The following is a 16084-nucleotide window of genomic DNA, read 5'->3' as shown; positions in this document are numbered from 1 at the left end:
TTCTTTTGCTTATTTTAGAAGAGATGACTCAGTTTAAAAATAACAAAGAAGTAGAACTTGAAGAATTGAAAAAAATCTTGGTAAATATACCACCTTTCCTATTAATATATAACATTTACTTTTCCAAAAAATATTGAATCCACTGATTTATACTCTTACACTGTAACTATTTTATATTAAGTTTTTGGCTAAAATATAAAAATAATATTTGATTTTAAAGCTTCAATTTTATCTGTACCAGTTTTTATACATCTTGTTAACCGTCTTGTTCAACATGTTTATATTATTTAAATATGTGTTGGTGGCACATTTAAATAAAATATGTGTATTATATAACTATAAATTTAGTACATTGGAATATTATGCTGCAAAGATCAATCTGAAAAAATAGGCATGATATATATTCAGTACCCATATTTAGTGTTTGGGTAGAATAGTGTTTAGTGAATTTGTAAGGCAAGGCTTCATTATATTTTAATTGATTTCAGTGTATGGAGCATGGATGTGTTGGTAAACATTTTCTTTTTTTTTTTTTTTTTTTCTTCTTTTTGTGGTGCTAGGGATCAAAGTCAGGGCCTTGCAAATGCTAGGCCAGCACTCTACCACTGAGCTAAAAAACCCAATCTGGCATACTTTTTCTATAAAGGACTAGTAAAAATTTTAGACTTTGTGGGTTATGTATGATCTGTGTTAATTCTCTCCTCTTCCTTTTCTTTTTAATAACCATGTAAAAATCGTTCTTAGCTTAAGGGTCTACAAAAAGGGGCCACCAACTGGACTTGTCATGCAAGTCTATAGTTTTCTTGCCCCTGGTATAGGGGACAATATTGTTTATGACTACAGATATTTAATTTTGTGTTTACTTGTTGCATTACCTGATTTTGCAACTCTTAATCCTTCCATGTCTTGGGAAACATTGTTTCCAAATGCTAATTCTTTCTCCACTGAATTGCTTTTGTACAAATTCTTATAACAATAATGTTTTTTAAATTGTGTTTAAATTGCTAATGTATACTTCAAGTGTCAACTTAAATGTTGTGTATTTACAAAACCTCTCTTGACACTCCAGGCTATGTATAAGTCTCCGTATGGCCTATTTCTATAGCACCCTGAATTTTTTTCTATTTAACACTTCTCACACATGAAATAAATTTATTTTCAATATAATTATTTAAGGTTTTGTTTATCTTTTAGGCTCCCTCTTAGTATAGTGACTGGTACATTTTATATGCTCATTAAATAAATAATGGAGTGGGTGTTTATTTCAGTAAGGGCTGTGGGCCTGTGTCCTACTTACTCTGTAATCCCAGTGCTTAGCAAGTGACACTTGGTAAGCACTTTATACCTATTTGTTGGATGAATTCTAAAGCATTAATTTGTTATAGTAAATCTCTAAGATTCACTACTACACAGACAAGGACTGGCCTGGCATTTTGTTATATATGAACAGCAGTAGACCAATCAATACCTTGGTTCTTAAGATAAGAATGCCTTGATTGGTATCCAGCTAGCTCTTTATCTTCTAGCTGTATGACCTAGAATAATTTACCTGAACTCCTGATTGTTCTATTTTCCCCATCTATGAAATGGGACAAATAACTGTACATATTTAATAAGGGAGTTATGAAGGATAAATAAGTTTATTTATTAATCAAGGAAGCATTTGTTGTGTTACAATTTTTCTGTACTCTAGGTATACAGTGGAGAGTAAATGGATTCATATCCTGCCTTCATGGAACTACAGTTATCCAATAATCACTCATAAATACAATCAGCCATTCAGATGTAATATCACAATGGTGATATTAAAGGCAAAGGATTGGTTCACAGTGCAATGAGGCCCATAATAAAGGAATTTGAAGTAGTTAGAGAAGTCAGGAGAGGCTTTTTAAAAGAAAGTATATACCAAAAGGACTGAAAATCGGTATACTAGAATGTTGCAGCCACATCAATGTTTATAGCAGCTCAGTTCACAGTAGCTAAGCTATGGAACCAACGTAGATGCCCTTCAACAAATGACTAGATAAAGAAAATATGGTGTATATACACAATGGAATATTACTCAGCCATAAAAAAGAATGCCTTTATGACTTTTTGCTAGTAAATGGATGAAACTGGAGACTATCATGCTAAGTGAAATAAACCAATTCCCCCCAACCAAAGGTTGAATGTTCTCTCTGATATGTGGATGCTCATACACAAGTCGGGGGAGGAAAGAATAGTTCATTGGATTAGACAAAGGGGAATGAAGTGTTGGGAGGAAGGATGGGAATAGGAGACAGCATGATGAATTGGACTTAACATTCCTATGTTTATATATGAATATACCACCAGTGTAACTCCACATCATGTATAACCTCAAGAATGGGAAGTTATACTCCATGTATGTATAATATGTCAAAATACACTCTACTGTCAATATCTAAAAGGAACAAATAAAGATTAAATTGAAATCCAGAGAAAGAAATACTATATCAAGCAGAGGAAACAAGTGCCAAAAGGTTCTTTTTTGGGAGGGAGTATTTTGAGTTTAAGATGAAGTGAAAGGAAATGTGTCATGTAGGCTGAGGCTATGGAATTATGAAGTAGAAGCGTGGCAGTTTTTGACCTTGTAAATCTTTATCAAGGGAATTTTGTATTCCAAGAGGAATGGAAGTTCTAAAGAATATTAGCAGGGGGGGACTTGGTCAGATTGATATTTTGAAAAGATCATATGGCTTACAGTATGGAGAATAGTATATTAAAGCAGAATAGTTAAAAGTAGGCAGGCAATCACAGTAGCCAGAGGAGAGTTGATGGTATCTCAGGCAGGAAGTTCATGGGAAAAATGATAAAAAGTGTATGGTTTTGAGAGATGTTGAAATTTTAAATTGTTTACATCGATTTAGTGTTACTGGCAGTCAATCCAGATAGCCTGCCTGCATTCCAGGTACCCGGATTCAGCAGCCACTCACATAAGAAATAAGTATATGGTGAAAAAAAGAAAAATGAATTTTATGCAGTTTGATTAAACTGGTGAGAGAAGCAGCTAATTACTTCTCCACCAGTCCTTCAGAAGTGGTTATAGTTTATAGAAACAAGCCAGGTTGGGGAGATATCTATATCTATCTATCATATATAAATTTAGCTAGGCTATTCTTAGAGAATATATCAGTCTTAATTTTTTTGATTATTCTTGTCCTTATCACGACGAGGTATGGAATGAAGAAAAGCAGTTATCAGGAAATTGCTTTTATTTCAAAGGTGGTCTCACTCAAATCTTTTCTGTTTATTTTATCCTTCATTCTTGAGGGAATTGGGCTCTCTGTCCATGGCTGGCAGTTTATTGGTTGGATCTGTAAGATCCCATCAAGGAACTTGAACGAAAGGAACCAGATGCTTATTTCTTAGGAGACAACATCTGAAATACTGGCTCCACCTCGAGGAAAGACTAGTGTTAGTTTGTGCAAGAACTCTTTCCATAACCTTGTGGTTATTTATTTTTGGTGGGGTTTGAAAAACGATTTCATGTGATTTTCCTTCTTGTCTTGGAAAGATTTTCTCCGAATACATTATGATTATTTGCCATGCAGGTTGGTTCCATGCTGCAGGAGCTTTGTCCTGATTTGGCCTTTGATCTGATTGGTCCCATGTTGGGGAGAAGCAACAGTTTATGAGTCAGTGTCAGCAGACTTGTTCTTAGCCAATTATAAGTAACAGAAGGTTTTTTAGAAAGATTAACTCAGACCAGAAAAAGATAAAACATTAAGAGTAAAGCAATCCAGTCTGTATAATAGATTGTAACTAATAAAAATAATCTCTTTAGTTCTATCATCTTTATCCAAAGAAAACCAACTTGTTAGTAAAAGTAGTCCTGTCAGATCTGCACTAAATAGTGCCTGTCGGCTAAAGTCCTTCCTGTGCAATCAGGGTTAATCTTCATTTCCATCTGGGTAGAAAGTTTAGTGCCATATTCCATAACATCTTTAGAATTTAGGTATGTTCTGTTGTACCGTGAAAACCTTGAACCCAGTCTATAAGAATTAATGTCATTATACTAATTAAGAAAAAATATTTAAATGTTTTATTAACTAAATCACAGTGCAAACAGTACAATGGAGATAGCCCCTTTAAAATAGTCATACTATCCTACACCAAAATCTTCAACCTTAAGTTTGTCTTGAGATGGAAGATGAATAAAGCAGGATTGCCCCTTATTAACTATAGAGGTATAGGTCACGTTATCTATCTAAAATGACTGCAAACAATATATAAGGTGATGTTATTACATTGCTTAATGAGTTAGGAAGACAATTTGGTTACCTCTAAAATATGTTAAGACAAAAAAATCATGATTTACAGTATTATCAAACATTTAAAGATTTAAAGTATTTGTATCAAACATACCATTTTTAAAAATAGTAGTTAATTTAAGCAGAGTAGTAAACCAAAAAGAGACTTTAGAACAAAGAGGAATTGAATAAACTTTGTCTCTTGTAGTACTTTTTAAAGCAATCAAAAATCTAACAAAATCAGAAAATAGGAAATTAAATTAATAAAACAATATCTTTGTTCTCTAAATCAACTTTTTAAAAACTTTGCAAAGATCAGATCTGTCATTATCAAATTGTTGGATGTTACCTATAAATGGATTTTAACTTACTTTAAATTCCTCAAAAATTTAAGCATTAATCATAAGACCAAGACTCGTTATTATCCTGTCTTTGGGTAATTAAAAATGGAGAAAAGAACTAAGTTTAATGGCACATGCCTGTAATCTCAGCAACTTGGGAGGTTAAGGCAGGAGGGTCACAAGTTCAAAGCCAGCCTCAGCAACTTACAGAGGCCCTAACCAACACTGTCTCAAAAAACAAAAACAAAAAAAAACTGGAGATGTTGCTCAGTGGTTGAGTGCCCCTGGATTCAGTCTGGTAAATGAAAAAAAAGAAAAAGATGAGAAAAGATATTCTAAATAATATAAAACCTGAAGAAAAAAACAAAATAGGCATGATGACATATTAGAAAAATAGATCTGTATTTACTGTCAAAATAATCCCTTTATTTTTTTTTTTAGTGAAAAATATTCTATACACTTAATTGAAGCAAACTAGATTAGATAATCACATGTAGCACATGATCCATTTAATAGTTTGGAGGGTCATTTTAAGATGTCTTTAATATTTGGTAACTTTCTGCAAGCACCTTGCTGATTAGAACACTCTATAAACACATTTTAACAGCTCTCTTTAAATTACCCATGGACATAGAAAGCATTAATAATGTATCTTTCTTAAATACTTAGAGATAAATATTCCACTATTCAACTGTATATTCATTGTCACAAAGTAAACTGAAATTGGCTACTATATTTGACATGATTGTGCAAAATCCCATTTTTTGGATACTAACGTTTGACATGGTTAATTCTTATTAATTAGTTGGATTTCTTTATTGTTAATAATTCAAATAATTTTAAATTTTCCATAAGTAACATTTCACTTAATGGTTGAAATGGGTAATAAGCAAACCAATTTGAAATAAAATATGAACATTTGCCATTTAAAAAAAAAATTATCTAAGTAATTAGCAGGCCTTAAAGTTACTAAATATTAAAGACATCTTTATTACTAACAAGTTCAAGTTGACATATTCATCACAGATTTACTCAAGCCATATGAATAAGAAGGCATTTAGGCTGACTTAACAGATTTTAAGTTACGTGCTTATCTGTAAGGCAGTTTAATACCATACAAATGAGTCATATATAAGCATATAAACATACATGAACACAAGAAAAGTTTAAAGCTCAGATTTATTGTTGGTAGTTTTAAAAAGTCAAACTGATATGCCCTAAGCAGTCTGTAAATTTAAGTTTGCATTTTCGAAGATAGTTGGGGCTAGCAAACCTTGAATAACCAGTTTTTCTTATGGGGGATGGGAAGGAGGGTAGGTAGAGAAAATTAAAAGCTTTAATCAGACAAAACAGAACAAAGTATATATCATTTAAAGGCACAGAATCAAAATGTGAATTTACTAGAGGAAAAAAGTATGAACTCAAAGCAATTATGGATTAAATATTGTTATTTTTTTTCATAGAGGCTTATTATGATTTGGAGATGAAATGTCCCCTGAAATGCTCACCTTTCAAATTCATGATCCCCAGTACAGCAAATCAGAGGTGGGGCTTTTAAGTAATGATTACTTCTCCGATCTCATCAGTGGATTATTCTGTTTGCAGGATTAATCTGTTAATAGCTGAATGGACTCCTGGTGATCAGTTGTATGCAGGTGGAGCATGGATGGAGGAATTAGGTCACTGGGAGTGTGGCCTTTGACTACACCTGTTTCTGGCCCTTTCCTCCCTCTCTATTCCCTGTCTGCCATGTTCTGAGCAGCTTCCTTTACCATGCCCTTTGATCATGATGTTCTGCCTTCTACCTTAGGCCCAAAGCAATGGAGTAGCTGACTGGGGATTGAGACCTCTGAAACTTAGAGACCAAAATAAACTTTCCCTCCTTTAAGTTGTTCTTGTCTGGTATTTTGGTCACAGCTGACTAACAAGGCTCATCTGATGACTGAAGCAAGAGTAGTGCTTGGGAAATGTTGGGTCAATAAAATGTTGGCTTTTAGCAAATCTTCCCATTGAGTCAGTGTTTCTTAGATCAAGAAATACCTTCTTAGGTATTGTTTGAGGCTTGGAGGGCCTCAAACACCAAAAGCTGAGCTGGGTAGCTCAAGGTGTAGGGGTGACTATACCCTTACTTGCACCTTTCAGGATGAGCTGCCTGTAGTCCTTTCCAACCTGCAAATGAGTATGTTCTTCTAAAATGGAATTCCCTATTTTAGTAGATAAATGTTGCTGTAGCCATGGAGTTCAGCCTGTTAAGCCAGTTTTCAAGTTATCAAAGATATAAAATAGTTGCATTAAATAAAAGTGCATATTCAGATAGATAGGCCATGCTGTAATTAAAACTTCTCTAAGAAACACTGAGATAGAATTAGTGCTTTTCATTTTCACAACAAAGATTTTTCAAATGCACATCCTAGAGATCTACTCCTTTTTTTTTTTTTTTTTTTTTTTTTTTTTTTTGGTACTGGGGATTGAACCTAGGAGCACTCAACCACTGAGCCACATTCCCAGCTCTATTTGTATTTTACTTAGAGACAAGGTCTCACTGAGTTGCTTAGCACCTTTTTTTAAAAAAGTATATTTTTTAGTTGTATACAGACACAATACCTTTATTTTTATGTGGTGCTGAGGATTGAACCCAGTGCCTCCTGCATGTGAGGGAAGAGCTCTCTACCACTGAACCACACTTCCAGCCCTAGCACCTTAACTTTTGCTGAGGCTGGCTTTGAACTCACAGTCCTCTTGCCTCAGCCTCCAGTGCCATTGGAATTAAAGGTGTGCACCACCATGCCCCACTACTCCTCTTGGTATCTCTTCCAAATAAACAAATTGACACCATCAAAAAAACGCTTGTCAAAGACAAGGCCAAATTTTCCTGTCAAACAGTTCAAGAAAGAACTCCAGGGAGCTGGGATTGTGGCTCAGTGGTAGAGCACTTGCCTTACACATGTGAGGCACTGGATTTGATCCTCAGCACCACATAAAAATAAATAAAATAAAGGTTTTGTGTCCACCTACAACTAAAAATATTAAAAAAGAACTCTAGATTGGATTTTGAGAAATCCCTAATTGGCTGAAAAGCACCAGATGACAGGAAAGGAAGGACACAGATACATTGCTAGTGAGATGAGGGGGACATCCAAACTTTGGGCCCAGAGTCCTAAAAAATAATTTTTCCATTCCATAAAAGCTGCAAAGAGCAGCCAACATTGGTTAAAGGGAAAGAAAGGGAAGTCCTAAAGCAAAATTAAGTTCTATACCTGCAGGGATATTCCTTACTAGTTCCCTCCCCTCCTCCAGCTTTTGGCCACAGGCAGCATTATAGTCCTGTTAAGAGTTGCCATTCTATTACTGACAGCCAAGTCAGGGACCCTACCTTGATCTGGCTGGCCAGATTTGGCCAGTTGCCCACATAAAGAAGTAAACAAAGTGAAAAATAATTTTATGCAGTTCGATCAAACTGGGGAGAAGCAGCTACATTGCTTCTCCACCAGCCCTACAGAAATGGTTACAGTTTATAGAAACAAAAGGCAGGTATTATACATTCTTAGATTTAGCTAGGCTGTACTTAGCCAGTGAATATGTCAGTCTTAATTTCCTTAGTGTCTATCCTCTGCATGAGGAAGTACAGGATGCAGAAAGTAGTTATCAGGAAACTGCTTTTAATTTCAAAGAGGTATATTTCAATAGGGTGATGATTGAATTCATTGGTGCTTAACCACTGAACCACATCCCCAGCCCTATTTTTAATTTTGAGACAGGGTCTCTTCTAAGTTGGTTAGGGCCTCTCTAAGTTGCTGAGGCTGGCTTTGAACTTTTGATCCTCCTGCCTCAGCCTCCTGAGTTGCTGGGATTACAGGTGTGTGCCACTGTGCCCAGTTTAGGGTGATGTTTCTGTTTGTTGAAAATACTTTTCTTTCTCCATTAAATTACTTTTGTATTTGTAAAAAAAAAAAATCATTTGGTTATATTTATGTGAGTCTCTTTCTGGACTCTCTCGTAATGTCCTTGACATACTTGCGTATCCATTAAGTTTTAAAATTGGATGGTGTGATTTTTCCAATTTAAGATTGTTTTAACTATTCTAATTCAACTTTTTTACCTGTTTTGTTTTGAATGATTTTGAAAGTGTTTGTTTTTTAAGCAATTAGTCCATTTACTCCAAGTTTTGTTAAATTTTTGTGGATAGAGTTATTTGTAGCATTCCCTGTTATCCTTGAATGTCTGTGGAGCATTATCCTTCCTTTTGTGATATTGATTATTTGTGTCTTTTTGTCAGTCTTGCCAGAGGTTTATTCATTTTATTGATCTTTACAAATAGCCCACTTTTTGTTTCGTTTTTTCATCTTGTTTTTCTGTTTTCAATATGATTGAGTTCTACTCTTTATTATTTTCTTCTTGTTTTGGGTTTATTTTGCTCCTTTTCTAGGTTCATTTTTTCCCCACCAGTGATTGAACCCAAGGTTGCTTAACGACTAAACTACATCCCCAGCCCTTTTTGTTTTTTTGAGGCAGGGTCTTGCTAAGTTGCTGAGGCTGGCTTTGAACTCTGGATCCTCCTGCCTCAGCCTTCTGAGCTACTGGGATTACAGGTATATGCCACCACGCCCAGCTCTTTTTTCTAGTTTCTTAAGGCAGAAGCTTATATTATGGTTTTGGAACTCTTTTATAAGCATTTTACTACTGTAAATGTCCTCTAATCACCTCTTTAGCTTCTTAGCACAAATTTTGGTATATTATTTTCATTATTTCATTTTCATTTATGTTAAAATATTTTTAAATTTTTCTTAGGATTTCTTCCTTGACCTTGTGATTGTTGAGAATTTTTTTGCTGAATTTCCACCTATTTATTTTCCTGTTTTACTTTTATTATTACTTTCTAGTCTGACTTCATTATGGTGAGAAATGTACTTCAATTTATTTTTTTTATTTGATAAGGTATAGGTTTGTTTTATAAACCAAGGATATTGCATATCTTAGTTAATATTCCATGTGCATCTGAAAAGAATGTGTACTCTGCTATTGTTGAGTGTTCTATAAGATATTAGATCCAGTTGGTTTTTTATTTTTATATATATATATATATATATATATATATATGTATATATATATATATATATATATATATATATATATATATATATATAAAATTTATTTTTGTACCAGGGATTGAACCCAGGGGCCCTAACCGCTGGGCAATATTCCCAGGCTTTTAGATATATATATATATATATATATATATATATTTATTTATTTATTTAGATACAGGGTCTCACAGAGTTTCTTAGGGCTTTGCAAAGTTACTGAGGCTGGCTTTGAACTCATGATCCTTCTGCCTCAGACTCCAGAGCTGTTGGGATTACAGGCTTGTGCCACTGTGCCCGGGAAATCTATGTGTTTTTAATTGATATTTTGGATTCAATTATATTATTTATTGATAGTGGGATAAAAATCTTATAGTTTTGGAATTGTCTGTTTCTCTTTAAAATTTTTTTTGGACCTTTATTTTATTTATTTATATGTGGTACTGAGAATCAAACCCAGTGCTTCACACATGCTAGGCAAGCGCTCTGCCACTTCTCTCTTTTTAATTCTGTCAGTGATCACTGTAGGTATTTTAAATTTCTGCTATATGCCTCACACTTGATAAAACTATTATATTCTAATGAATGGATCTATTGATTATTATTAATGTTCTCTTTATTTCTGATAATTGTCTTAAAGACATTAGTTGTATTTAAGTATATTTTAACTGATATTGTAATAGCCACTCCATGTTTCTCATGCTTATTGTTCATACTTTTCATTTTTCAACCTGTTTTAGTCTTTTCCCCCCATCTTAGTCTTTATATTTGAACATATCTTTATATCTTTATATCTGTTGCCTATATATAATTGGGTCTTCCTTTTTTGTACACTCTGACAGTCTCTGCTAATTGGAGATATTAGACTAATACTATATTTTAAAATTGTAATTCACATGTTGACTTGGTCTGATTATATTCATCACTTATAAATCTGCTTTCTATTTGTTTCTTTTCTTTCCAGTATTTTAAAGTTTCTATTTGTTGTGTTTTAAAATTTCTCCCTTCTTTTGGGCTATTTGAATATTTTTTGGCATTCTATTTTTATTTATCAGTATTTTATCTATACCTTTTTGCATTTATTTCTGTGGTTGCTCTAGGAATTATTTTTTTCTTTTTTTTATTGTTGGTTGTTCAAAACATTAAATAGTTCTTGATATATCATATTTCACACTTTGATTCAAGTGGGTTATGAACTCCCATTTTTACCCCGTATACAGATTGCAGAATCACATCAGTTACACTTCCACTGATTTACATATTGCCATACTAGTGTCTGTTGTATTCTGCTGCCTTTCCTATCCTCTACTATCCCCCCTCCCGTCCCCTCCCCTCCCCTCTCTCTACCCCCTCTACTGTAATTCATTTCTCCCCCTTGTATTATTTTTCCCTTTCCCCTCACTTCCTCTTGTATGTAATTTTGTATAACCCTGAGGGTCTCCTTCCATTTCCATGCAATTTCCCTTCTCTCTCCCTTTCCCTCCCTTTCCCTCCCACCTCTCATCCCTGTTTAATGTTAATCTTCTTCTCATGCTCTTCTACTCTGTTCTTAGTTACTCTCCTTATATCAAAGAAGACATTTGGCATTTGTTTTTTAGGGATTGGCTAGCTTCACTTAGCATAATCTGCTCTAATGCCATCCATTTCCCTCCAAATTCTATGATTTTGTCATTTTTTAATGCAGGGTAATACTCCATTGTGTATAAATGCCACATTTTTTTTTATCCATTCATCTATTGAAGGGCATCTAGGTTGGTTCCACAGTCTTGCTATTGTGAATTGTGCTGCTATGAACATCGATGTAGCAGTGTCCCTGTAGCATGCTCTTTTTAGGTCTTTAGGGAATAGACCGAGAAGGGGAATAGCTGGGTCAAATGGTGGTTCCATTCCCAGCTTTCCAAGAAATCTCCATACTGCTTTCCAAATTGGCTGCACCAATTTGCAGTCCCACCAACAATGTACAAGTGTACCCTTTTCCCCACATCCTCGCCAGCACTTGTTGTTGTTTGACTTCATAATGGCTGCCAATCTTACTGGAGTGAGATGGTATCTTAGGGTGTTTTTCATTTGCATTTTTTCTGACTGCTAGCGATGGTGAGCATTTTTTCATGTACTTGTTGATTGATTGTATGTCCTCCTCTGAGAAGTGTCTGTTCAGGTCCTTGGTCCATTTGTTGATTGGGTTATTTGTTATCTTATTGTTTAATTTTTTGAGTTCTTTGTATACTCTGGATATTAGGGCTCTATCTGAAGTGTGAGGAGTAAAGATTTGTTCCCAGGATGTAGGCTCCCTATTTACCTCTCTTATTGTTTCTTTTGCTGAGAAAAAACTTTTCAGTTTGAGTAAGTCCCATTTGTTGATTCTAGTTATTAACTCTTGTGCTATGGGTGTCCTATTGAGGAATTTGGAGCCCGACCCCACAGTATGTAGATCGTAGTCAACTTTTTCTTCTATCAGATGCCGTGTCTCTGATTTGATATCAAGCTCCTTGATCCATTTTGAGTTAACTTTTGTGCAAGGTGAGAGAAAGGGATTCAGTTTCATTTTGTTGCATATGGATTTCCAGTTTTCCCAGCACCATTTGTTGAAGATGCTATCCTTCCTCCATTGCATGCTTTTAGCCCCTTTATCAAATATAAGATAGTTGTAGTTTTGTGGATTGGTTTCTGTGTCCTCTATTCTGTACCATTGGTCCACCCGCCTGTTTTGGTACCAGTACCATGCTGTTTTTGTTACTATTGCTCTGTAGTATAGTTTGAAGTCTGGTATCACTATACCGCCTGATTCACACTTCCTGCTTAGCATTGTTTTTGCTATTCTGGGTCTTTTATTTTTCCATATGAATTTCATGATTGCTTTCTCTATTTCTACAAGAAATGCCGTTGGGATTTTGATTGGCATTGCATTAAACCTATAGAGAACTTTTGGTAATATCGCCATTTTGATGATGTTAGTTCTGCCTATCCATGAACAGGGTATATTTTTCCATCTTCTAAGATCTTCTTTTTCTCTCTTTAGGGTTCTGTAGTTTTCATTGTATAAGTCTTTCACCTCTTTTGTGAGGTTGATTCCCAAGTATTTTATTTTTTTTTTGAGGATATTGTGAATGGAGTGGTTGTCCTCATTTCCATTTCAGAGGATTTGTTGCTGATATACAGGAATGCCTTTGATTTATGCGTGTTGATTTTATATCCTGCCACTTTGCTGAATTCATTTATTAGCTCTAATAGTTTCTTTGTAGACCCTTTTTGGGTCTGCTAGGTATAGAATCATGTCATCTGCAAATAGTGATAATTTAAGTTCTTCTTTTCCTGTTTTTATGCCTTTAATTTCTTTCGTCTGTCTAATTGCTCTGGCCAGTGTTTCGAGAACTATGTTGAACAGAAGGACCGGATGGGTATACGGCAGAGTTTTACAAAACCTTTAAAGAGGAACTAATACCAATACTTTTCAAGCTATTTCAGGAAATAGAAAAAGAGGGAGAACTTCCAAATTCATTCTACGAGGCCAACATCACCCTGATTCCTAAACCAGACAAAGACACTTCAAAGAAAGAAAACTACAAAGAAAGAAAACTACAGACCAATATCTCTAATGAACCTAGATGCAAAAATCCTCAATAAAATTCTGGCGAATCGGATTCAAAAACATATCAAAAAAATTGTGCACCATGATCAAGTAGGATTCATCCCTGGGATGCAAGGCTGGTTCAATATACGGAAATCAATAAATGTTATTCACCACATCAATAGACTTAAAAATAAGAACCATATGATCATCTCGATAGATGCGGAAAAAGCATTCGACAAAGTACAGCATCCCTTTATGTTCAAAACTGTAGAAAAACTAGGGATAACAGGAATATACCTCAACATTGTAAAAGCAATCTATGCTAAGCCTCAGGCTAGCATCATTCTGAATGGAGAAAAATTGAAGGCATTCCCTCTAAAATCTGGAACAAGACAGGGATGCCCTGTATCACCAGTGCTCTAGGATTTATGATGTATCCATAGCTTTGGCTACCTTGAGTTAATATTGTAACACTTCATGTAAAATGTTGAAACTTTTGACTAAATGTGTGTCTCCTCCCTCTCCCCTCCCCCTCCCTCCCTCAGAGACACACACACACACACACACACACACACACACACACACACCCCTCCCTTTACCACCTTGCTCTTTTTACTGGCAGTGTTATATATATGATACCTACATGTATGTATTTACATCCTCACAAGACAGTGTTAATATTGTTTTAAACCGTCCTGTGTTTTTAAAAGAACTTAAGAGGAACAAATGTCTTTTTAATTTATTCTGATATTTATCATTTTTAATATTCTTCATTTGTTCCTGAAGAGTCAAATTTACCTGTAATGTTTTTTTCTTCCTAAAACACTTCCTTTAGTATTCCTTGTAGTGCATTTCTCCTGGTGACACATTCTCTCATCAGTTTTCCATTCTGAATATGTCATTTGTTTAGTTTATTCATAAGGATATTTTTGCTACCTTTGGAATTGTGGGTTTACAGTTTTTTTCTTTCACCACCTTGAAGGTGATGTTTTATTGTCTTCTATCCTGCATGTTTTCCAATTAGAAATCCACAAACATATTGTCTAGATTTTTTCCTTAACCTTTTTTTCTCAATATTTTAAAATTGGTGCATTATCATATATAATGGTGGGATTTGTTGTTACCTATTCATCCATCACACAATACAACAATATGTTTTGGCTAATACCACTCCCCTGTATTTTCTCCCTCCTACCCCCTTCTTTCTCTCCTGATCCCTTTCCTCTATTCTGCTGATCTCCCTTTGTTATAACTTTGTTTTTTAAGCAGTACATGAGTGAGGTTGAATTTTTCTGTTTAAGATTCACTGCACTTCATAAATCTGTAAAATTTTAATTTTCTTCAAATATAGGAAATTTTGGCTATTCTTTCTTCAAATATATATAGATTTTCTGTCCCCTTTCTCTTCCTGGGATTGCCATTATACATCTGTTTGATCTTTTCATATTGTTCCACAGGTTCTTGAGGTGTTCGTTATTTTCTTTAAATATGTTTTTTCTCTATGTTCTTTAGATTGGAATCTTTTTCTTGTTCTGATATTAAAAATCATTGTTTTTTATAACCTCCATCATGCTCTTAAACTCATTTGGTGAATTTTTTTTCCTTTTTGTTTATCTGTGTCTTGTTTATTTCACTTAACATAATGGCCTCCAGTTCCATCCATATTGATGCAAGTGATAGAATTTAGTTTTTTTATGACTGAATAATATTCCTCTATGTATATATCACATTTTCTTTATCCATTTATCCACTGAAAGTCATCTGGGTCGATTCTATATTTTAGCCATTATGAATAGGGCAGTAATAAACATGGGAGTGCAAGTATTTTTTGGTATAATGATTTCATCTCCTTTGGATATATACGCAGTAGTGGCATTAATGAATTGTATGGTAGTTCTGTTTTTAATTTTTTGAGGAGTGTCTATAGTGCTTTTCATAAAGGCAATTCTAATTTTTATTCCCACAAATACCATATAAGAGTCTCCCTGACCTTTTTTGGGGGCATTCTCTCCAGTATTTGTTATTATTTGTATTTTTTCAAACCTTTATTTTATTTATTTATTTTTATGTAGTGCTGAGGATTGAACCCAGTGCTTCTTAGCCACAACCCCAGCCTTATTATTTGTATTCTACTCCTTTCAGCTGGTGTGAAATAATATCTCATTGGTATAATGATTTCATTTTGGGTTACATTTCCATGATTAGTGAGATTGAGCATCTTTTCATGTATTCATTGACAATATGTACATTTTCTTTTGAGAAGTGTTTGTTTAGTTGTTTAGCTCATTTGAGTTAAGTTCTTGATCCTTTACATAAAACAGTATAGTTGATAAAGTGAGCCCATCTGAAGATTCATAGGAAAAATGATAATAACTAGAGATTTTAGAATACTTAAGAGGAAAACTTAGGGTGATAACTATTTTTAAATATTCATCAGTGATTATGTGAAAGAGGAATCAGATTTCTATAATGATTATGGAAGGAAGAACAGTAACTATTGCATAAAAATTACAGGGAAGCACATTTTAGTACAGTGTAAGGACAAATAAGATTGGTAGAATAGTGAATGATTAGCTACTTGCTAATAAAGTTGCAGTGATTTATAAAGTTGCAGTGATTTATGCATAGATAAGGTTTGAATTCGATTATTTGTATAAAGTTTTTGTTGGGGGAGGGAGTACTGAGTATTGTATCTAGGGGCACTTTATCGCTGGATTACACTCCCAGCCCTTTTTGTCTTTCATTTTGAGACAGGTTCTCCTTAAGTGGCTTAGGGTCTTCTTAATTTGCTGATTCTGACCTCAAACTTAGAATCTTTCT

At 34.3% G+C, this 16084-nt stretch overlaps 1 protein-coding gene across 3 annotated transcripts in view; it reads left to right on the top strand.

Annotated features, from left to right (window-relative positions):
* SYCP1 (synaptonemal complex protein 1) overlaps positions 1–16084 on the top strand; it is a gene marked incomplete at its 3' end in the record, with an annotated part of 116966 nt that overhangs the window by 39766 nt on the left and 61116 nt on the right. For all 3 annotated transcript variants that reach the window (XM_081308779.1, XM_081308781.1, XM_081308780.1), the window contains one exon: positions 19–80. In XM_081308779.1, coding sequence (XP_081164905.1) covers positions 19–80 — 62 coding nt within the window. The remainder of the gene's footprint in view (positions 1–18; positions 81–16084) is intronic.

The sequence above is a fragment of the Spermophilus citellus genome (genome assembly GCF_964194105.1).
Source record: "Spermophilus citellus genome assembly, chromosome: 9".
NCBI lineage: Eukaryota > Metazoa > Chordata > Mammalia > Rodentia > Sciuridae > Spermophilus > Spermophilus citellus.
The sequence above is the reverse complement of the archived record's forward strand: the minus strand, read 5'-3'. Positions and strand labels throughout refer to the sequence as shown.